This window comes from Aquila chrysaetos, chromosome 3 (assembly GCF_900496995.4).
Source record: "Aquila chrysaetos chrysaetos chromosome 3, bAquChr1.4, whole genome shotgun sequence".
NCBI classification, from domain to species: Eukaryota; Metazoa; Chordata; class Aves; order Accipitriformes; family Accipitridae; genus Aquila; species Aquila chrysaetos.
Window position 1 is genome coordinate 20,610,737 of NC_044006.1, and position 22,771 is coordinate 20,633,507.

Genomic DNA, 22,771 nt, shown 5'->3' on the forward strand with positions numbered 1-22,771 from the left:
TCTTAACAGTATACCATTTTCCAGGTTTTTTTTTTTTTTTTTCATTTTCAGGGTACAGGGTCTGTCCTTTTGGAGTGTTCACCAGATACTGGAAACAATGAAAAAAGCATGGGGAGCTACTGGCTCGATTGGTTCTAATGTAAATTTGGAGTTTTGGTAATGCTTGCAAATTGTTCATCTTACCTAGCAGTAGTTTGCCTTCACTGTAAAAGAAAGCCAGGCACATTTACCTCTTCCTTCTGTCGCTAGTATAGTTTACTGTGTCTAATTACTGTAAGAATGCAAAACAATTATTTATGTCATATATTCTTAGAAGAAGCTCTCAGTAATCATTCTAAAAAACACCATCTCCCACTCAGCATTGCTAGCCTGCGCATATACTCCAATTTTTTAGTTTTCTTGTCACCCCAAATAATGTAGTTAGTGGAAATGCTGAGAAATGTCTGGTGGTGTGAAAATCCTGATCTTTCTGCTTGTCATCATGATTTTAAGTCTAATTAGCACTGGTGTAGAGTTTTCCCTGAGAAGCTCATTTTCTTTTATAAGTTCTGCAAAACAATTTATTTTACAATGTTGACTTTAATATATGAGTCTCTTCTGAAAAAGTGGTTCTGTAATAATAGGGTTGGGAATTCTACATTTATATGCAAGTTAACCTCTCTTAAATGTGCTAAATTTCCAAAGCAAACTTTTGGGTAATTGCCCCTTTTGCAAACCAGATGGAGAATCAGACTCTGGCTGGGTCTTTCCTTTAGTTATGCAACAAGGTTATTGGTAATAAAGGATCTGAAAGCATAATTAAACCCTCAGTGACACCTCTGCAAGCTCTCTTATTTTCACTGGGTTTGCTCAGTTGCAACCAATTAGTCATCAAGTTGAGATTTAGGAAGCAATGCAAATAAAATCTCCCACAAGAAGAAACAGAATCCTGCTCCTTTGACTGAGGTAATGTTGGCTAACAGGATTAAAAGCAGTGAAAGCTTACTTTGTGGTGAAACATGAATAATTAATTTGAAATATATGGTAGTTCAGGAGTCAAAAGCATCAATGTGAAAGTGAAACCCCCCATACACTGAGCCTTAAGAAACGCATGGAGGGCTTTGCCAGATGGATCCTGGCAAATATCGCAGTTGTGTAAGATGTTTTTGTTTCCCTCTGTCAGTTCTGTCCCTCTCCTGAAAGATTCTTGATGGAAGGTCCTGGACTGCAGAGTTCACTTCCCTGGTTACTGGGGCAGACCCTAAAGCTGTCAAACTGCAGAAAGCAGCCATGGCTGTTCCCAATAAAATACACAGCCTGTCATATTTGAAAGAAATGAAATAAATGAGCAGTTTCATAATATTCTTTTTTTGGTTTTATGCAGGGTAACAACTTAGACTGAGCCTCACACCTCCAAAGGCACTGATTCATTTCACGTGCAGTCTTACATTTCACTTGGTCTTTACAGAGTCTGCATCTGTATACTTCTTTAAAGGGCTTTCTTTATGCTCACTTTTTAATTTGCTACCCTTAAAATGTCAGAAAGAAGATAATGAAAGTGGGGTTCTTCTCAAAAAAAAAAAAAAGTAAAAATGATGACACTTGTGACTCATTACCAGACTACATGAAATCTTTACCTTCATCTGCTGCTCTGGGGGTGATTCAGCTCAGTTTAACACTAACACATGGTAATAGCCATCTGTGTTTGCTGTAAATATTTTATTTTTTAATTACAAATGTCTTGATTTAGAAAATCTTAAACCGTACAGTGGGGTGGCTGTGGGCCTGCAGGGGAGGGAGGTGAGTGCCTGGGAAGGTAATTTTTGCCCAACCGCTGCTGTCAGGTTGGAAAAGGGAGCGTAAGACTGAGAGAGCTAAGACTGGACCCTGCTGCTCCATCCCGGGGGGAGCTGGACAGGAGAGGGCCAGAGCAGGCTGCAAAGGGGCTCTGAACATTTAGTGAAGGAGAAGGTGGGGGGAGGGGGTGGCCAGGAAAACCCTGAGTTTATCTTCTTTGAGGAGAAAGAAGGAAAGGTGGCTGCTAAATGTCATTTATCCCTTGTGGTTCTCATACAGTAAATACGGTCACATGTTGCTGCATGCTGAGCCTCCTACATGCATTTCACTGCACGATGGCACCCACAGTGGGGCTGGGGGTGACACAGAGGCACCATCCATCCTCAGAATGGAAAAAATCCAGAGCTTATCCAGCCATAGCAAGGGATCCAATGTGGACATCCCTCAGGTTCCCTCCCTGTGCTGACATCCAGCCAGCTGCAAGGTTTTCCCCCCAGGCTGTGCCTCCAGATCATCCTTCCCATCTTAGGAACTCCTTTGCTACAACATCTGCCTGCTTTTTAGCTGCTCTGGTACTCTTTGCCCTCTAGGATCTCCCATAAACTCAGGGGTCTATGTCCCAAAATTGGCAGTGAAAAAGGAGTAAGAGAAGTGGGTAAGGAGAATGGAATAGAGTCCCTTCTTATTTCTTTCTAGAGTGAAAGACTGGGGAGGAATGAGAATGGACTTTTATGGGATTGAAAGATTTGGAGATCTCTAGTTTCCAGTTTGCATGACATAATGGATGTTTATTTTATTCTTAAAATAAAAAGCAGATATGTTGAAGATATGGTGTATGATGTAAAGTTTTGAAGTCGTCTTGCCTGTCCTTATGAGGGTAGGGAGTGGGTATAAAGGTGTGTGTCTCCCATACTCTTGCACTGTAGGAGTAGCCACTAAGGACATTTTCTTTCCTTGCAGCTGACTGGCACTCACTTAATGGGACCAGACATGTTTGGCCGGGAGAAACTTCAGTTCTGTTGGTGACGTGCGGGACAGAAGGAACCCAACTTGACACACAGCTGAGTTTGCAGGGCTGACAGTTAAAGGAAAAATAATATTCCATGCAAACTTAAGCACGCTTGATGTGAAGTTGTGAAAGATAATGAGCTTGGAATTCCGTCATACTGATTTTATAGGATCTTTTAGGGCTAGAACTGTATATTTATGAGATAGAGATATTATTCTGGTGGTGTTTTCCTTTTTGTAGATAAGCCCAAATTAGTTTTTCTTCGGTGAACTTAGAATACTGCCTGAGCTGCTAAGTGATTTTAGTTTTCTACAAATTTTGTTAGACTAGGTCAGCGATTGATCTCCATTACACTAGTGCAAATTGGACATGGATGTCATGAATGTGCTGGCATGAGTGTGACTGGAAATGCCCATTAGGGTAGCAGAAATGATGTTACAGAATTACACTGATCACATTCTCCCCCCCCCCCCCCCCCGCCTTTTTTTCCCCATTGTGACAGTATTAAAACTGTTCTTGAAAGATTCTGGCTGATAAACGGCATTTGTAATACTGAACATGGTTTTGTTTTCCTTCTGCACCAGTAGCTAATGCAGATAAGAATTTGTGCAAATACCATGATGAGTTACTTTGTTAACATAATTGGATAAAATACACTTTGGTCTTCTAAAAATACTTAGATTGTGCTTATTTTATTTGGTTTAGTAAACCATTGTTATAATACCATATTATTCACAGTAATATTTTCTTGCATAGTATATTCTACAACTGCCTTACTGTTAAATGTCTTCTGAACACATACAGTTTGTTCAATGTATTAAAAAAATTTATTTCTACGAGGCCAGTTACTTAAAATCTAACATTGTTCAGGTTACAAAGTCAAGCCTTTATGACTATTGATTAGTAGCACTGTCCCCGCAACCTGTGTTCCTGTGCATTAAGATATAAACATTAATTACACTATCAGATGCTGCTGTTTTTTCCCCAGGGTCTCTGGCTCCATCAGTGTATGTGATGGACAAAGCTTACCTAATGAGCATCTACTTACTGTTTACCCTGGCTGTTCATGCCTTTCACTGCATGCTTTTTGAACCCTGCTGTTAATACAGGCTTATTAACTTGTGGGCTTTTCTGTCGTGGTTATTGCTACAGCAACAAACATGGATTAGCATCTCTGTGATACCTATAAAGAGAGGGCATGAACAGTGTTCAGTGGGAGTCAAGGTGCAAAAAATAAAGTAAAAAGTACTTTAATTTAAAGGGGAAGAATGCAACTTGAGATGAATTTAGGGATGACAGCATTATCTATGTGTTGTGTCATATTACCTTGCATCTGAAGTACCTCTTCCAGTATATTCTCTTGCAGATGTGAGTGCTGAGCAGGTTTGCAGATCAGGTCTCAGGATGTTGCTTTGGCCACTAGAATGTAATCCTCTCTGAGAAATCTAGATTAAGTCCATTGCTTTGAAACTCTATGGAACTGGTTGAGAGAAAATCCAGTTCCTCAGGGCTGCACTGCCTTATGCAGAGAAACTATTCTTCCTGTATTCTTTCACTACACACTTTTCAGCTCTTCTAATTACAGATTTTTTTTTAGGGCACAGTCCTGATTCCAGTTTATCTATAAAGGAGCATCCACTGTACCCTGGAGTAGACATAGGAAAAACTGTATGCCCTTCTAAACTATCTTGTATGCAAGAGGAGGTGAATTCAAGTCATGCTGAGAGCTTTAATTTTGTCCTGTCTTAATGATGACCTTGGTAGTGTTCTCTTTATGTAGTCACCTGTTTGTGTGCATGTTGTTTTTCCTGTACTTAAAAAAATAAAATAATAAAAAAAAAAAAATCAGGTGGAAGTAATATGGTAAGTGGCAACAAAAGCAGGTAGATGTCCTTTGCAAAAAACTGCAAAGGAGCAGACCATGTGAAGACAGTTTTGTTGCTGGCTCCCAGTCCCATCCCTTTGCCTAAGTTCAACATCCAGCCTGACTTCCCCACTTGCTCTTATTCTCACCCTCACATTTTACTGCTTCCCTATTACAGTCTCCATCTGCTTCCACTGTGTCAGCAAAGTTCATAGAAATTGCTATCAGCCAGTGTCAAAGTTCATAGGAATTACTGTCAGACAATGTCTAACTATGGCCCTATTTACTCCATTCCCTGCAGTCTGTCCCAGTACCTCTTATACCTTCTTTTCTCTTATCCTCCCAGTCCAATTCTTCACTAGGTTTCCTTCTTCAGTTTCAGTGTCTGGCCCTGCTACACGCTGGCTGGCTTCTGGACAGTGATACCAGAAGAGCAATGCCCCTTCCAGTTCCCTCTCCTATGTGCAGGCCTCCTCGTCTCTCCCTGCAAGTTCCAGCTCCCTCTCCCAGCTCCTACTGCATCGTGTCTCTCCTTGGCATTTCCCCAATCAGCTTCCATTTTAATCCCTTTGCCATACCCTGTTTTATAAGAAATTTCTAATCCTGTCTTTTTGCTGGGCCAGTTTGTCTTCCATAACACGTGGGAGGGCAGAGTGACCCCCTTCTCCCTAGTCCTGTTTATCTGTCTCTATATGTTTGTCTATAGTCTTAGTTTCCTTTGGTAGCAAAATTCCTGTGCTCCGTGTTTTCTTCCAGTCTCCCTTCTGACATGCCATTTCCAGTCTCCTCAGTTTCCCTGTTGACTCTCAGTCTCTGTGTGAGATGCCCAGCCACGTTTACTCAGTCCCAAACTTTTGATTCAACTGCTCAACTTCCACTTTTTCTAATTAACATTACTGTCTCGGCCTGATAGCTGGTGGGGTTTTTGAAAGCAGCCAGACACTGACTTCCCACCAAAATGGCTTGCATAATACCTCTGAATGCCCCATTTTCAGATGTTCCTTTCCCTTGTGATCTGCTCTGTCTGCTTTTGTCTGAATTAAACAGCTTCTACACAGAGGAGCACCATGGGATTGCCAAGAGGACAGAGAGACAAACTGTATTCTCAGTTCTGGTGCTTGACCCTCCTCTAGCAGTTACTGAAGTAGCTATTACAGGGGAAAAGACATTTTTGAAGCTTGGCTTGAAGCATGCTGGGGTCCTCGAGGTCCACCATACCTCTGAGCTGTGTGAGCCGTTGGAACTTGCTCAGGCTGGAACTGGCAGGGCCTGTCCTGCTATGTTTGACACTGTCTTGATCCAGTCCTTGTGAAATTTGATTTTCTTTTTCTACTCAGGATTTTATCTGGATAAAACTGACACAGTGTGACTGCCTTTTGTTGTTGCTGAAATAACCACCAGTCCTGACTCAACCAAAATCTCTGCCCTAAAATGCTGTAAAGCATGGCGGGGAGGTAAGGTTGAACAGGAGGGAAGGCAAGAGTGAGTGCTACAGCTATGGCTCTTTAGAGAAAAATTCACCAGTAGCATTTCCAACAGTAGGGCTGTAAATAATACCCATGCAAAATTTACTTGCGGTAAAAGGATGCCTGTGATCATGTTTTGTTTCCATGTAACTAATTTAGTACATTGAGACTTGTCATACTACTACTTCAGTCTTGGGCACTAACAGTGTGCACTAGCCCTGCAAGTTGCAACATTTAATAATTTACAGCAAGAAGAGGAGATCAAGATTGCACGCTTCTAGAGGACTTAGATTGCATCCTGGAGCCGACTGCTGACGCACACTGGTAACCTGTGTGAACTACATACTTGGTTGCTCTGTGTTAAAGGCCAGAGATGTTCTTCATCCTCAAGTACTTTAAGATACTTGTTGATACTTTGACAAGAATTAAATGTTTTGGGCTCCAATTAAGATTAATTTTTTTTTTAACCTATGGTCTTTGTTTTGCATGGCCTCAGCAGAAATTGCTGGGGCTTAAGGAAAAACCAGATCTTTTTAGTGCTGTTCTTTCCCTTCCCATTTGAAACAGTATTTCGTTTATGCTATATTGGGATCAATATATTAAAATGACTCCCAGATACACAGTTTCTGTCGTGTGCAACTTTACTTGTGTGAAGAATGCTGCTAATGTTTTGGGGAGTTTTCACGGTTGCTTTTGTAAGTGGAGGTTTTCATATTGATCCAAGGCCCTCTAAAGAAATTGCAGGGCTTAAATAACATCATCATATTCACAGGAAGCAATGCCATAACTAGATCTTATTTCAGTGTTGCCTTCTGTTTTAAATTGTGTTGTAATACTCGTAAAAAATTTAATTCTACTGCAGCCTGTGACTTGATAACAGAATTAGCTGCTGGGTAAACCATTCAGTTAATTACTGAAACTGTGATCTCAAGCAGGAGAGCCAAGAAGGAATGCAAGATGAATGGAAATAACTTTAATTAATGAACAAAACCTTGTAGACTGGTCAAGGAAAGGGGTAAGTTTTGAAGGACAAATGGCAGCAATACATTTTTAATTGCAAGAATATGTGACCTCTGGCAAGCTCCGTTACTCTGCTGCTGTAGGGCGTGTAGCCAGGCAATTCCTTAAGATATAGATTGGTTGAAGCTCTGTATATAGATGTTATTCAGAGCTTCTGAACTCACTTTATTTTACTCCAGGTGCAGAGTATGAGCCAAAACCCTATAAGGAAAGGTCTTCTAGAGGAATTTTTGTGGTTTCCCCCCTATGCCTTCTCCCCCTCTCAGTGGGATTGGCTGTGACTATCACAAATGGTTTGTGAATTGGCTTTTAAAAAATGAACCACAGAAGTTGTGCTCCCTGCAGCAATCATTTTCTCTCCAGGGAGCACCTGTGCTCTGGTCAGTAGGTGCTAAACTTCTTGTTCCTGCTGCCTGTTCAAGCTCCTAAATCCCTGTTCATCCCATCCTCCCTGCTTCTCTAGGGACTTGGTGTGATTGTTTACCCTACAAGACTGTCATGTCTTCATCATCTGGAGCTCTGTATTGCTCTGTGAGTCCCAGTTTTCTTTTCTCTGTGCCCATATGCACAGCTTAGGTGGCATGCATGGTACCCTTGACCAGCTGTGCTGCCTTACCCCTGCCCTTCCACAGCAACAGTCCTCAGCAGCCTCCTCGGCTATGCTGCTCCCCTACAGTTTTCTGCCTTCTTAATCTTTTTCATCATCCTATATATTGATACGTGGTGATACACAAGCATATCTAGATAGATGTGTATATGGATAAAAATAGACAGATGCATGCATCCATCCATATTAACATTTATAAGAAATAGGTATATTTGATAACCATTAGCTCTGAGTAAAACAGTAAGAGAAAAAACACATTTTATTCTCTGCTGTATAATTTGCCAGTACTCAGACTCATTGAAGTGTTTTTCTGATCCCACCTCCCTCTTCCTCCCTCTCCCACTTGCATATAAATATGGAAACAAGATTTTGAAGCAATATAAATTGTAGCTATAGAACTTGTGTATGTGTGTGACCTTTGAAGGCTTTCTAGAAATGCTTGTTACTGCTTTAAGTGTGTGCGCTTTCCTGACAGATTGAGGCTTGCTCCCTGTGTATCAGTTAAAATAAATATAGCATAACTGGAAAATATCAGAAATTATGATTGAAATAGCCAATTTAAATTAATTTTTTATTTTATGTAATATATAGTTATTGTGACCACGACTTTGAAAAATTTGACACTTCACCTTTTCTCAGAAAACATAGGAGATTCCTTTATGCATTGATTTAAGCATTCACACTTTCTTTTTCATCTTAGAAAAATATGCAGTATTATTCCTATTCCTAAAATAATTATATATAAACTTGTGGCTTGTGTCAAACTGGTTTTGGCTAGGAATGAAGCCAGTTTAAAAAGCACAAAAACACATTCCTGGATTGTTCTTAGTAATTACATAAAACTGCTCTTATTCCATTAGTTATAGAATTAAAAAATAAACTTGGTTTCTGTTTAAAGCCTAGCAGATTTAGTGAAGAAAGGAAACATAATTAATGTTTGGGTAATTGAACCAACCAACAGTGCAGCCAGGCACTTAAAATGAATGGTTTATAGAAAGGTGTGATAATAGCAGCATAGCTGGAAGAAACATAATCCGTGGGAAAAGTCATTATTAGTGCAGAATTGATTTTATGTTGTACCAAGATTATAAGCAGTAAAAATGTCACACGCTGTTCTCATAAGCAAGATAATGCTTTGATGACAGTGGGTACGCAAGAATCTGGAAATGTTGATTAAATTCAGAGCTTCGGCAGTTCCTGGTAACCAACATGTTCTGGAGTTGAATTAGATTTCAGAGAACTGTTATTACATCTGATTTTTTTTCTTTTATTTTTTTTTATTTTCCCCATTCACAGTAGGCTTTATTCTGGGTGGAATGTAAATATCTGATTACTGAAAAATCACTAGCACATATGTAGTCATCTTTTGATAACAAGAGATCATCCTTAAAAAGCAGAATTAAGACAGAAATAACTTGTACAACCACCAAGCATTAGTCACACGTAGCTCTTATATAATGCTTATGTCTTCAGTCAGCGAGCTGGCAGCTGGGCTTCTTTGTAATATTTATTTGGAGAAGAAGTGGCTACCTCATTTGGCAGAGGAAGAAAATGAAGCCAAGAGGTAAGGGACATGCTGGGGGGCACACAGCACTTAGCTGGTGAGAGTATTACAGCTAAGAAGTGTCCATCATCGTACATTGAACAAAGTCAACAGCAGAGTGGAGGTCTGTAGCAGTGTCTCCTCGTGAGCTTTCCCCACTCAACCCCTGGCCTTTTGGATATGCTATTTTTGAGGCAAAGCGAGTGAATGCTGCAGCACTTACTGTAGTTTTCCCTTTTGTTTGTTGTTCTAGGTGAGGAGGCACATTTCCTCTTCATTCTATTATGCCTTGATGAAAAGGACAAATAAAAATACATAGCTGGAAATACTGAAAATGGCTTTTCAGCAGTTGAAAACCAAAATGTAGTAGGCTTAAGCTTGCCAGAACTCTTGAACAAGTGTGTTAACCCCAGCACCAGGAGGAACGCTCATATGCACAGATTTTCCTTTGTGGATTTGTCCACTGTACTTTGACTATGTAATCATAGTAATGTATGAAAATGGGTGGGATTCTCTGGGAGATAAGCCATTTGTGTCTGGGAATTTCCTTGTAATGGTTTGGTAATCATTTTGGCTGCTTTCTTTTGGATTGGTCCTGTTAGTTCATGCATATTGAATGTTTGTTCCCAACTGAACTGCAAGACTATTAAATGGAGTTGGAAACGCTCTGTGATCTCATTCTGAAAGTTTTTTTTCTTGATGCTGAAAAGACTTGCATTGTAATCAAGTTTTAATCTTAATAAGTAGAAGAAATCGGAGTACTTTAAGGGGACATTTTTATTCTTAGGTTAGTGTTGTGTTTATAGACAGTGAATTATGTTATAGCTTGGTTTGTCCCTAGCCACGTGTTTTGTTTTCAGTTCTTCCTTTTCAGAATTACATGTAACAAATGGTGCTGTTTTCTTTGGTTGGTGTTCTAAGATGAAATATTGGAGGGAAAATTGTTAATGTGCGTAGAGGATATAAAGGACTTTGATTTTACATAATTTTTAGAAAAGAAAAGTCAAACCAAAATATTGGAAAACTAGGATCCCAATTATCAAACAAAACTAAGATAGCCTTTCTTTAAGGGAAAAAATTAAATTACATTACTTTTAAATGTAATACAAAATTGCTGTGAAATTGTAGCTAAAGTAATGCATTTTAAAAAGAATCTCATTTACTTAATTTGTTATAGAAGTCTAGAAACTAAATGAATGGTCCAGGGAAAGTGAAGAGGAGATAATTATAAGAATATAAGGTTGCACACACATAGCCATCTGGTAGCAATTTTAAAACAGAAGCAATTAGTTTCTTTTACTTAATTCAATGTAATTGTGGAACTTGTTGCCACAGGGTTTACAGAAGCCAAAATTGTAATTGGGTTCAGAAAGGAATTGAAAGAGTTCATGGTAGGTAGATTCATAAGAGAATGCTAAACAATCTGGATGCAATCCTGGCACGAGTAACTCCTTTTTTTTTTTTTTTTTTTTTTTTTTTTGAGGATGTCTGGAAGATGGGAGGATTTAGGAGAAGGATCTATTTGTTTCCAGTATTATTATTTTTTTAATACCATTTCTCTGTCACAAAGTGCATTTACATTTTCTCACAAACTTGAAAATATTTGTAGTTGCGTGTATGTGGAGTTACTCCTTAGTGGCATTTAAAGTTCTTTATAAGCATTGAATGCACCTACCCTTACTCTCTGAGGTCACTTACAGTGATATGTAGCACATCAGAAAGATCTGATGATGCAAAATGAATAATATGCCTGCTCTTTTTTTGCTTTAGGACGCCGAGGCTTGTTTGGCCATTCGTTACACAATGCAAGCTCAAAAGTAAAAGAGAGGAAACTACAAGGGACTTGTCCTCCTGTTGGTCGTGGAAACTATGGAAAACCATGTTTGAGTGAAAGCACTCATAGGTCCCCATTTTTTAATCCCCGTAATAGTTTTCACACGATACATTCAGAACACAGCCCTGTGAAGCCAAGGATTATTACAGTGGTGAAACCTGGCGGACACACACTCAGAAGGATAACCTTGCTTCTCAACAGGAGATCGGTTCAGACCTTTGAACAGCTGATGGCTGACATATCAGAAGCTCTGGGATTTCCACGCTGGAAGAATGACCGTGTGAGAAAGCTTTACAATCTGAGAGGCAGAGAAATCCGAAGCGTTTCTGACTTCTTCAGGGAAGGTGATGCATTCATAGCCATGGGGAGGGAGCCCCTCACTTTGAAGAACCTGGAGGTGGTATTACAAGAACTTTATCCTGAAAATCCATATGCTGCCAGTGCTGCCATTCAGGAGAATGAGGAGCAGTCCCAAAAACTGAAGAGCAGGCTGTATGACAAGGCTTCAAAAGTGGACAGTGGCTTTGATGAGACAGAAATTACCAAGAACTGCAGTGAAGACATGTCTCCCAAACTGGTAGTTGGACATGAAGGAAAAAGTCAAGCCAAGACAAAGCAAGAAGAAAAAATGAGAATCAAAAAAAAGTGGACTAGAGAGAGCTGGGGTAGTGAGCAAGGAGTGAAGCCTTCTAGAAAAACCCGAGAAAGCGATAGGTACCTTAACCATGAGAGGAGTCCTGAGGAGGGATTAGAAGAGAGTTCAGAGGAGGTGGTGAGGTGTGAGAAGTGCGAACAGGAAAGGCAGGCCAGACAAAAGTTACAAAGGGAAAGGCAGGCTGAGGTCTCGTTTGAGAACAGAGACCTGAACACAGGTGCATGTCAGAGGTACCATGTAGAAAGAAATGCAAAGATCAGGAATTGCCGAAAATCTTCAGAAACTTGTCTGGAAGGTGAGGAAGTTGGTTGGAAAGATAATGGCTGTAGGAGGACATGGAAGTCCCTACATAGGAATATTAATGAAGGGCTGGAGAAGCAAAAAAGGAGCATTGAGAAGGAAAGGGATGTGGAGAAACATGAAAACCATGGGAAGGAAGTAGTAAAAATCAAGAAGAATGCTCTAGAAGGGCTGCAGCTAACTCATGAAACAAAGGAAGAGGATGGAAGTAGCTGTGTAATGAACCAAAGTGGTTGGCTAAAGAAAGACACTCTGAGGGATGCTGAGAAACCATCTAAAACACATAGGGAGGGCAGAGAGGGACAAAGGGCTAAAGAGGAGGGTGCCAGAAGAGAGGGGAATATCATGCGTAGAGAGAGTGACTTGATGCGACGAGAAAAAACAGGGGAGCGCAGAGTGAATAAAGAAGAAAACAGGGCTCAGGGACTGGAAAACACAAGCCGGAGGCATGCCATTAAAAACAGAACTGATGTGGAAAAACACTATGAGATTGGCAGAACTATCGGGGATGGGAACTTTGCAGTGGTGAAGGAATGTCGGCACTGTGACTCCAATCAGATCTATGCTATGAAAATTGTTGATAAATCCAAGCTGAAGGGGAAAGAGGACATGATGGAAAGTGAAATTCTGATCATTAGGAGTCTCTCTCATCCCAATATAGTAAGCTTAATTGAAGTGTATGAGACAGAAGCTGAGATCTACCTAATCCTAGAGTATGTCCCAGGAGGGGACTTATTTGATGCAATCATAGAAAGTGTGAAGTTCACAGAACATGATGCTGCTGTCATGATCACTGACCTGTGTGAAGCACTGGTTTATATCCACAGCAAGAACATTGTCCACAGGGACCTCAAACCAGAGAATCTTTTGGTAAGTATTAGCAAACACATTGCATATCTGCAGGAGCTGAATTTATTTTTCTTTTAGTTATGGATCTTTGAATATTTTTAAGCAAATACTGTGCAGAGATAATGTGCTGTGGCAGGACTGTTTAGGAAAATGGGTACAATTTTGAAGTGAAATTACCATTACAGTTTACTTCATGTACATCTGCTGTGCATTGCAGATAGCAGTGCTTGCAGATAGAAATTCAAATTAAAATGACCTGGCTTTGAGGGGTAGTGAGCATTTGTATTTTTCTGGAAATCAGGCCTGTTACTTAGCATCTGACTTTTAGGGATGCAAGGATGAATTTTTTTGCATGAAGCATGCACTGTATCACAAGGCATCTTCCTTGCAGACCAAAATTTATTAAAATTGCTAATTTAGCTTATTTATTTGGTGGACTTTTTGCCCACTGCAATCACACATCCTGCAGACTGCTGTGCTGGTCCTCTACCGTAGTGATTTCTATCTTGTGACAATTTATTTTCTTAGGAGCATAAGTATGATGCAGTTGATTGAAATACTCTGACAGTAAAATGTGAGTATTTTGGTGAAATACAGCACTAAAGTCAGCTCAAATACTAACTTCATGCCAAAGAAAAAAGTTCTTTTTTCTATCACATTTCTGAGGCTACATTCTTTGCATCCAGCACTGAAGTCAATAGTTACTCACATGTGTGAATATGCATAGAAATGTTTGCAGTATTGACACTTGACAAGACACCCATTGTAGAACAGTAACAGTAAGCAACTCTCCCTCGCTAATCGTGTGTTACACTCTTGTACTAGGGTTCCAAATTTCCTGATGGATACCAAATATTTGCCCGTCTCTAACAAATCAGATTTTATCTGCTGGTGGAAGATTGTAGTTAGCCAGAAAAAAAAGGTAATAGATGATTTAGTCCTATGTGCCATTCAGTTCTTTAAGGGAATTAATTTTGGAAAGAAATCAGTGTGAATTTATGGAGAAGAGCAGCAGTGTAGCCTGTAGGACGTGCAGAGGTTGAATGAACAAGGCTGGGCCTGAACAGTTTGCTCCCAAACCTTTTGACTAACCAATAGGGTCTGTACTAGGTCTTGTGATGCATCCTGCTTAGTCTGATGAAAATCCTTGGTATGTGCTCTGTGTGTAAATAGAAGGTAGTAAGGGCAAGTGGCTGGCTTGCTGCAGGAAGAAGTAGGCTTGTAGGCCCTGCCTTCATGCCTCATTTTGCCATTAGAACAAAGCTTCACTTAGAACTGCAGGGCTTTTTCCAGAAGCTGATTTTCCATTATGACCAGGCGCTGCTCCTTCCTATTTGTTGAAAATAAGCTAGGGCATGTGAAACACCTGAGACCAGATGTTTCATTTCCTTCTATAATATGTAATCATCGCAGCAATGCAGGTAAGCAAAAAGAGGCAAGATATGGGTCCATTCTGGTTTTTTTCACATTTAGTTCACAGCACTGCAAAACAGAGATTGCTGGGCAGTGGCAAAGTTCTGTAGCACTGAAATAATCATGTTGCCCATTCTGACAGAAAATATTTTTCAAGGACAGACTGGCCCCCAGCCTGCAGGTATTTTGTTGTATGAGAACAGTGTTACCCAAACACTATGGGAAAGAAAATTGTACCTGTTCCAGTTTCACCTTGCTGCTAATTGGCTGTGAACACCTGTATTAGATATCATTTATATAAAGCAACCTTTTGAAAAGTTAGTCTGTTCAACAAGCCGAATGAGTTTATAAGCTCTTGATAGTGTTGGATAGCTCACGTGCTATTTAATATGCATCCCTATAAATACAGGGCATTTGAGCAAGATTCTGGCTTTTCTGACTTTTTAATGTGTTGCCTCTGACTCCTCAGAGTGACTAGGGCAGTAGCAGTGGAGTAGGAAGGAGAGCTGTCACTAATCCTAACGTCAGCCAGTGCTGAACAATAACAAACAGTACTGAAGCAAATTTCACGGGTTCCTCTGCTGTTTGTGGTTCAGGGACTGGGGGCAGCCTTCTGGAGAGGAAACACCGTTCTGGAAGTGCTGGCTTCCTGCAGGGGATGTCCATGGTTCTGGGATACCTCTTGCTTCTCTTCAGATTCCTACACTGCAGATGTTTAAGTCTGAATTATTCTTCCTAGACTTTATTTGTATACAGAAGACAGAAATAGGTATGTACTTTTAGGCCGTTGGCTTCTTTGTCCTACTTTGGGGCTTTCTTTTGGCCAGGTGAATCTTGTCCTTTGTTTTTTGTTGTCAACAGTTTTTCCCTAACCCTTTCCAGCAAATGGGAAATGGAAGAGAAAAGATCCTTGGTCTGTTTTACTAAGGAAATGTGTTTGTCTACTGTAAATGTGCTTTGTGTGAGAATCTAACCCTGTTCCTAATGACTTTTGAACATCCTGGCTAATTTCCATCAGAGTTGACAGAGAAGCAGCAAACTGGGGAAAACAAATTTTCCATAAATTTCACAAAAATAACCAGCTGGGGAAAGAAGGAAAACTGTTTCTGTCCCTGGAGAGGAAAAGGTGGAAATATACTTTCATGTCTAGTGAATTGTAAAATCACTGGCACAGGAGAGAGTTGGAAACCTGGTTTAATTATTAGTTCACTGCACTACTGTTTCTCTTATGGAACTGTCCTCTGGTTATAAACTTCTGTAACAGTGCACCACCATCCTTTTTTGTTTTCCCCCTCTCTTTCACTGCTGTGTCTGCCCACAGTGATCAGGCTCCTTGCAGCATAGCTGTGAGGCAGAAGGGTGGTGACTTGCGCTACAGAAACAAAATCTGTTTGACAGCTGGTGTGAAGACAGCTGCTCTGATTCCCTCCCATCTGGTAACAGAATCACCTCATTTAGGACTAGGTGTTCAGCAAGAAAACTTTTACTACCGAGGATGAGCAATGTGGTATGTTTGGTCCCAGAAAAGAAGCCAGTTGCTTCTTTGATGCTACATGGAGGACCAGAATTTGCTGGCAAGGTTTTTAGCTAAGGGACTGTTTAATTCTACAGGTGTTGGCATTTCTTGACTTGTGAGTGAAAAATTAATTTCAAAGTGTAGTAGTGTTTTTCCAAGTTACAGCTGTAAAAGATAAAGTCACCTCCTTCCCCCTTTTAGGGGGAAGGGGAAGGGTTGTACTTGTGATTGTATACTCATCTCCTTGTATGCTTCCCAAACATACTAATGTGGTAGTTGTTTAACACTCAGCTTCATTAATAATATCAGTGTGTGTCGTGGTTTAACCCCAGCTGGTAACTAAGCACCATGCAGCCGCTCACTCACTTTTCCCACCCAGTGGGATGGTGGAGAGAATCGGGGGGAAAAAAAAAGTAAAACTCGTGGGTTGAGATAAGAACAGTTTAATAGAACAGAAAGGAAGAAACTAATAATGATAATAATAACAGTAATAAAATGACAATAATAATAATAAAAGGATTGGAATATACAAAACAAGTGATGCACAATGCAATTGCTCACCACTTGCTGACCGATGCCCAGTTCCTGAGCAGTGAAACACCCTCCCCTGGCCAACCCGCCCTCAGTTTATATACTGGGCATGATGTCACATGGTATGGAATATCCCTTTGGCCACTTTGGGTCAGCTGCCCTGGCTGTGTCCCCTCCCAACTTCTTGTGCCCCTCCAGCCTTCTTGCTGGCTGGGCATGAGAAGCTGAAAAGTCCTTGACTTAGTTTAAACATTCCTTTAGCAACAACTGAAAACATCAGGGTGTTAACATCATTCTCATACTGAACCCAAAACATAGCATTACACCAGCTACTAGGAAGACAATTAACTCTATTCCAGCCAAAACCAGGACACAGTGTTACAGCTTTTTATGTGTTTGAGGTTCCCCCCCGCCCGCCCCACGTTTTTCTCTCTCTCAAGTTTTCATATATGTATGAGAACTTGAAGTATAGCCTTTCTGTCCTTTAACTTTGCTTTTGTGACACTATTTACATATACACAAAGCATTGTCAGAGGTTTCTGAGTTAAAAGCCTGTTTAACCAGTTACCTGTCAAGAGCTTTCAGTATGATAAACATACATAGGGAATTTTCTGTAAGATTTTTCATAGACATCCTTCTAGCTAGCAGCAAGGGATGCCTGAAACTCAAAACGTGTAGGCAGTACTTTTTCTTTAGCTCTATTTCTAATATACAAAACATCCCATGGGCTAGCTTGCTTTCATGACGTCTATAAGAAGAATCTGTGCTACCATATATATGTGCATACAGGGAAATATTAATGCTAGAAATCATCATCTTAAACACCCTGATGGATTTCACAAGGTAGGTGTGAAAACATACATGAGTATGAAGTACTGGGAGTCATCAACAGAGAGGAGAAAAGGAAAAGATTAGTTCATCCCTTCTTTGAAGATGAACTTGGCTTTGTATTAGTGTATTATAATCTTCTGGATGTGTGGCTGGGATAGCTAGAAATGCTCAGACAATATTCTAATATTATGCTATAGTGTCTGTATTTGAGAGAGTAGTGAGCAATTCTGACTGCCTTTAATCTAAGACTGCCAGATACTGGCTTCCCTTGCAGTTGAAGGACAGAAGTAGTTGTATGGCCTAAACTGGTTGTCTGTAGAAAGCTTACTGAATACTGGTCTTCCTTATCTCAATTAACTCTATAGGCAGGTGAGACAAGGCCACACTTTTAAATGGACATTTGAAACCATTCTTTGTAGTCTTGAATGCAGAAACAGTAATAGCTGTCTTCTAGGTGTTACAGTAAGGCTAGTGTGTTCATTTAATGTTATCATTTTTGCTTTGTTCTCACCATTTCACAGAGCACATACTGTAGATGTCAGAGGCTAGATTTCTCTTGAGCAGGTTGTACATTTCTGTGATACTGCTATCAGTAAGTAGTCTGGCCTCAGGAAGGAATAAAAGCAACCTGAGAAGCTTTTGTTTCTACAGTAAAGAATACTTGCATGCTCAAGATGATGCCAGGTGATGGAAATGTAGACTGGAGAGTACAAAGCTGGAGATGAAGGGAATGCTCACTCTGCCCGAGCTGACTTTGAGCTGATCTGAGCATAGTGTTAGTGAAGATGCTGAGGAGTTCTGGGCTGAGGTTTTCAGGTGTACTGACAGGTTACATGCTGTCTTTGAAATGATTGTCACAAACCTGTGAAAATATACCCATGGTGCATGCTGTTCCTACCTGTTTGGTTCTTAAGTAAAATGAAAGCTCAGTGGTTTTGTCCTGGAAGAACAGATGGTGTGGTGTTGCCACCTTGTGCTGTGATGAGAGATTAGGAATCTGGCATGCCAAGAAAAGAAAAAGTACCACAGTGTATTTTAGAAAGCAAGACATTTCCTGCTGATTTTGGAATTGGGATTAAGACCAGTGTGTTCTCCACTCTCCTCACCCCCCTGCTGGTTTCTAAAAATTTATACAAACATTTCAGTATTATTTGTCTTAGTCCAGTAGCATGCAGGCTATTAGTTGAAATTCCACATGACCTAGTTTTGTTATATAATTTTAAAAGTGTTATTTATACAATAGGGCAATATATTCATGCTCATATTTTCATAATACATATAAAATTGAGTATTTAAATTGTGAGGTTTTGTAGCATTCTACCACTATTACCCCTGTTGTTAGAATATACATCCTGTGGATAGATGCTGCTCTAGAAAGTAACTGTTACCTCTAATTTATTTTTCATTTTTGTCAGCTGTTGTGTCCACAGTGCATCATGGCAAAAATCATCATGAAGTTGACTAATGTAATAGAGAAAATGGTTATGGCATTTTAGCTTTCTTCTGCAGAAGTTTTGACTGCATGGTTGGTAAACTTTATTTTCAGTTTCATACTGAAAAATATTTTTTTTTTTAGGAAAAAAAAAAACCAAAATGTTTTGCTTAATCAAAACTAGAGTGCTTATATTTTCTATAAAGAAGATAAAAAGTGATTAGTAAGTTATAATGTTTTATTTTGTAATGTAACACTTTTTCTAAAAAACAAAAAAAAAAAGGAAAAAACCCAAAACTTTTTGCTTAATGAAAATTGGATGAATGCTTACAGTTTCTGTAACGATGGTGAATGGGGATTACTCAGCTGCACTGTAGGAGAGCAAATTTTGTCCCATCTGTGCCCTTAGTTGTCTTGTAAAAGAGACTGTCTTTAATTTTTTGCTTTCTCAAGTACTGTCTGATGGCAAAGTATGAGACGTTAAAATATGGAGTATACCTGTTGCATTATACTCCAGTTTGTCTATTCAAAACTGGAGTCCAGATTTCCTTGGCTTCCTTGTAGACATTTTAGCTGCTGATCTGTTCCCCATAGTTTCAGAGACAGACCATTTTTCATTTAAAGCAAATTCGTGACATTTTTTACCTCTTAAAGAATATTTGAATATCAGTCACCAGTGTGAAGAATACTGATGTGTTTAATTATACTGCTACATTCTTAATGACTTGGCCTTTGAATATAGAATCATAGAATAGTTTGGGTTGGAAGGGACCTTTAAAGGTCATCTAGTCCAACCCCCGCCTGCAATGAGCAGGGACATATTTAACTAGATCAGGTTGCTCGGAGCCCAGTCCAACCTGACCTTGAACGTTTCTGAGGATGGGGCATCCACAACCTCTCTGGGCAACCTGTTCCAGTGCCTCACCACCCTCATCATAAAAAATTTCTTCCTTCTATCTAGTCTGAATCTACCCTCCTTTAGTTTAAAACCATTGCCCCTTGTGTTATTGCTACAGGCCCTACTAAAAAGCCTGTCCCTATCTTTCTTATAAGCCCCCTTTAAGTATTGAAAAGTCACAATAAGGTCTCCCCGGAGCCTTCTCTTCTCCAGCCTGAATAACCCCAACTCTCTCAGCCTGTCTTCACAACAGAGGTGTTCCAGCCCTCTGATCATCTTTGTGGCTCTCCTCTGGACCCGCTCCAACAGGTCCATGTCTTTCCTGTGCTGGGGACCCCAGAGCTGAATGCAGTACTGCAGGTGGGATCTCATGAGAGTGGAGTAGAGGGGGAGAATCACCTCCCTCGACCTCCTGGCCGTGATACTTTTGATGCAGCTCAGGATATGGTTGGCTTTCTGGGCTCCAAACATGTATTGCCGGCTCATGTTGAGCTTCTCATCAACCAACACCCCCAAGTCCTTCTGTGCAGGGCTGCTGTCAATCCCTTCATCCCCCAGCCTGTATTGATACCAGGGGTTGCCCCAGCCCAGGTGCAGGACCTTGCACTTGGCCTTGTTGAACCTCATGAGGTTCACATGGGCCCACTTCTTAAGCTTGTCCAGGTCCCTCTGGGTGACATCCCATCCCTCAGGTGTGTCGACCGCACCACTCAGCTTGGTGTCATCTGCAAACTTGCTGAGGGTGCACTTGATCCCGCTCTCTCTGTCATTGATGTATTTTGTTTCCGAAAATAATGTTTCATTAACTGTATTACAGATTAATGCTAAAGACCCATGCATACAAAATTAGAATGGGAAGAAGTGTTTTGATTACTTTCCAGGTGGATGTAGGAGATGGGAACTGCTGAAAAGACCGATTTGGGAGGACATTGTGCATGGATCCATTTCTCCAACTCTTATTATGTGATGATTGTGACTTATTTATTTTCAGGGTAGCAGGTGGAGTAGCAGAGTAATTTGAAGAAAGTAAAGCTTTTGTTTGTTTTGGATTTTTTCTTTTTTGTTAGACTGGTATGATGGAGATATGCTTTTCAAGTGACACTGTAAAGTCAGTAGTTTACCTGGGAATATCATGTCTAAGTGTAAAGACACCCACAGCATTCTTCTTTGTTTTCCTAGGGGAAAAGAAGAGTTTACTTTCCCGAGAGGAAATAATAACATGTAATTGACTCTTGGTTATTTTTTTGCCTTCCTCCTTTTCATTTTTGGAAATTACAGTGTAACAGAGTTAGTAGAGCAAAGGTGGTTTTTTTGTTTTTTTTTTTCCCATTATTGCCTGTCCTCTTAAATATATGTGCCCTCTTAGTATATGGGGGGAAAAAAACCACTTTCTGAATACTGTTTATCAAAATACTGTTTCCATTTCATGTTGCTTTACTTGAAGGTGCTATTATTAGAATGTCTTCCTGTTTGTTATTAACTACTTCCTTTATCTTTTGCTGTCTTAAAATGTATCTGGACTAAATATATGTATTTTTTTGTTGTGTGTAGGTTCAGCATAATGCAGATAAGTCTACTACACTGAAACTAGCAGATTTTGGCCTTGCAAAGCAAGTTACAAAACCCATATTTACTGTGTGTGGAACACCAACGTATGTTGCCCCTGAAATACTTGCTGAGAAGGGTGAGTGCATATACATGTAATTTGTTGTAAATCATACGATTACTCTGCACTTTCTAATCATGGATATATTCCAGAATGTTTAAGCCTACTGATATGTCTTTACAGGGTAGGAGGTTGGCTAGCAGTGTAATCTGTGAAAGGAAAGGAAACCTTTTAGCTTTTGATAAACACAAGCATGACATCAGTCATGTTTGCATTATTAATGTCTATGGTAATATAACACTGATTTCCAAGCAGATAAGCCATAAAATATCATAGATGGTAACTGCTGAAGTGGGGAAATGAACAAAAGCTCATGTTGCAACCTGAGGCTAGTCAGCCCCATTTCATGACTGTAACCCAAAAAACTTTCCAAGGCCCCTAATGATGCAAAAACATTGTGAACATATATGTTAATCTTATGTAAGAAGCCAAAACATGTTTTGCATCAGATGAAATTTTGGAAATATCATATCCAAAAAGATTCAGAACTGGAAAGGAGTCATTTTTGTTGGTGACTCAAGGAAAGGTATTTATGGTTTTTGTTCTGTGGAGCTGGGTTGCACATCTCCAGTTATATCCAATTTCAATGGAAACTTGGCACTCTTAGTGCTTTTTCAAAGGGAATCTGAGGAGAACTATTTTAGAAATATATGCTGTGTTTTCTCAATTAGTCTCCAGTTGACACTGGCCTTGTAAGACAGTGTTTGTGAAACATGTTGAAGAAGAGAGGCACTTTGTGAGAGCTGTAGTTATTAACAGGCAGAGCAGCTCAGCTTGTAAGCATGGTGTGCCAGCCACTTATTCTTCTGCTGACCTCATCTTTTTGAGAAACTGAGCAGAGCTTGTGTGTCTCTTGGAAAATAGAATGAAAAAGAAAGTTCTCTACCAGTTGTGAGTTTTCCTTCTAAAACAGGACTTTTGGTTTGTCTTTTCTTCCTTAGGCTATGGGCTTGAAGTAGATATGTGGGCAGCTGGAGTGATCCTTTACATTCTGCTCTGCGGTTTTCCCCCTTTTCGCAGTCAGGAACGTGATCAGGAAGAGCTGTTTCAGATCATACAGCTGGGTCACTATGAGTTCCTTTCCCCATACTGGGACAATATTTCTGCAGGTAAGATTCAGCATGTATAGCAGATCTGAGAAGTGACGGACTTCTTCCTGGAGTGGGAAGAACGCCCTTTTGTTCAGGACAGTGAGCTCAATGAGCTTGGGGGTGTCTTACAGGTCTCTTTGTGTGATTCTGTGTTTGCTTTAAATCTGAATTTAGTCCTCTGGTAGTATTGATGGCTATGAATCTGAATAGTAGGTCTGCTTTTGATTTAATTGATTGCTCCCTTTCTGAGGCAAGAGCAAGGTTTTCCTCACCTTGCTTATATGAATTGTCTCTGTAGAAAAAGGTACCAAAATAATCTCCAGGTTTATGTTAGATTGTAAAGTTGTATGCAAAAATCCTAAAAGCTGAGAATGAAATCCTTGCTCTGCAGAACGCAGTGTGCATTTTTCTATTGAGATCAACGGGGTCTGCACGTAGTAGTTTTTTCCTTCTTATAGGCTAGTACAGTG

At 40.1% G+C, this 22,771-nt stretch overlaps 1 protein-coding gene across 4 annotated transcripts in view; it reads left to right on the forward strand.

The window, feature by feature from the left end:
• DCLK3 (doublecortin like kinase 3) overlaps window positions 1-22,771 on the forward strand; it is a 31,463-nt gene that overhangs the window by 2,766 nt on the left and 5,926 nt on the right. For 3 of the 4 annotated variants that reach the window (XM_030009835.2, XM_030009836.2, XM_030009837.2), the window contains exons 2-4: window positions 11,056-12,944; window positions 21,096-21,228; window positions 22,152-22,319. In XM_030009835.2, the coding sequence (XP_029865695.1) occupies window positions 11,056-12,944; window positions 21,096-21,228; window positions 22,152-22,319 (2,190 nt within the window). Of the gene's footprint in view, window positions 1-6,485; window positions 6,506-11,055; window positions 12,945-21,095; window positions 21,229-22,151; window positions 22,320-22,771 lie in introns of those variants that run through there. The other variant, XM_030009838.2, reaches the window with a different exon arrangement.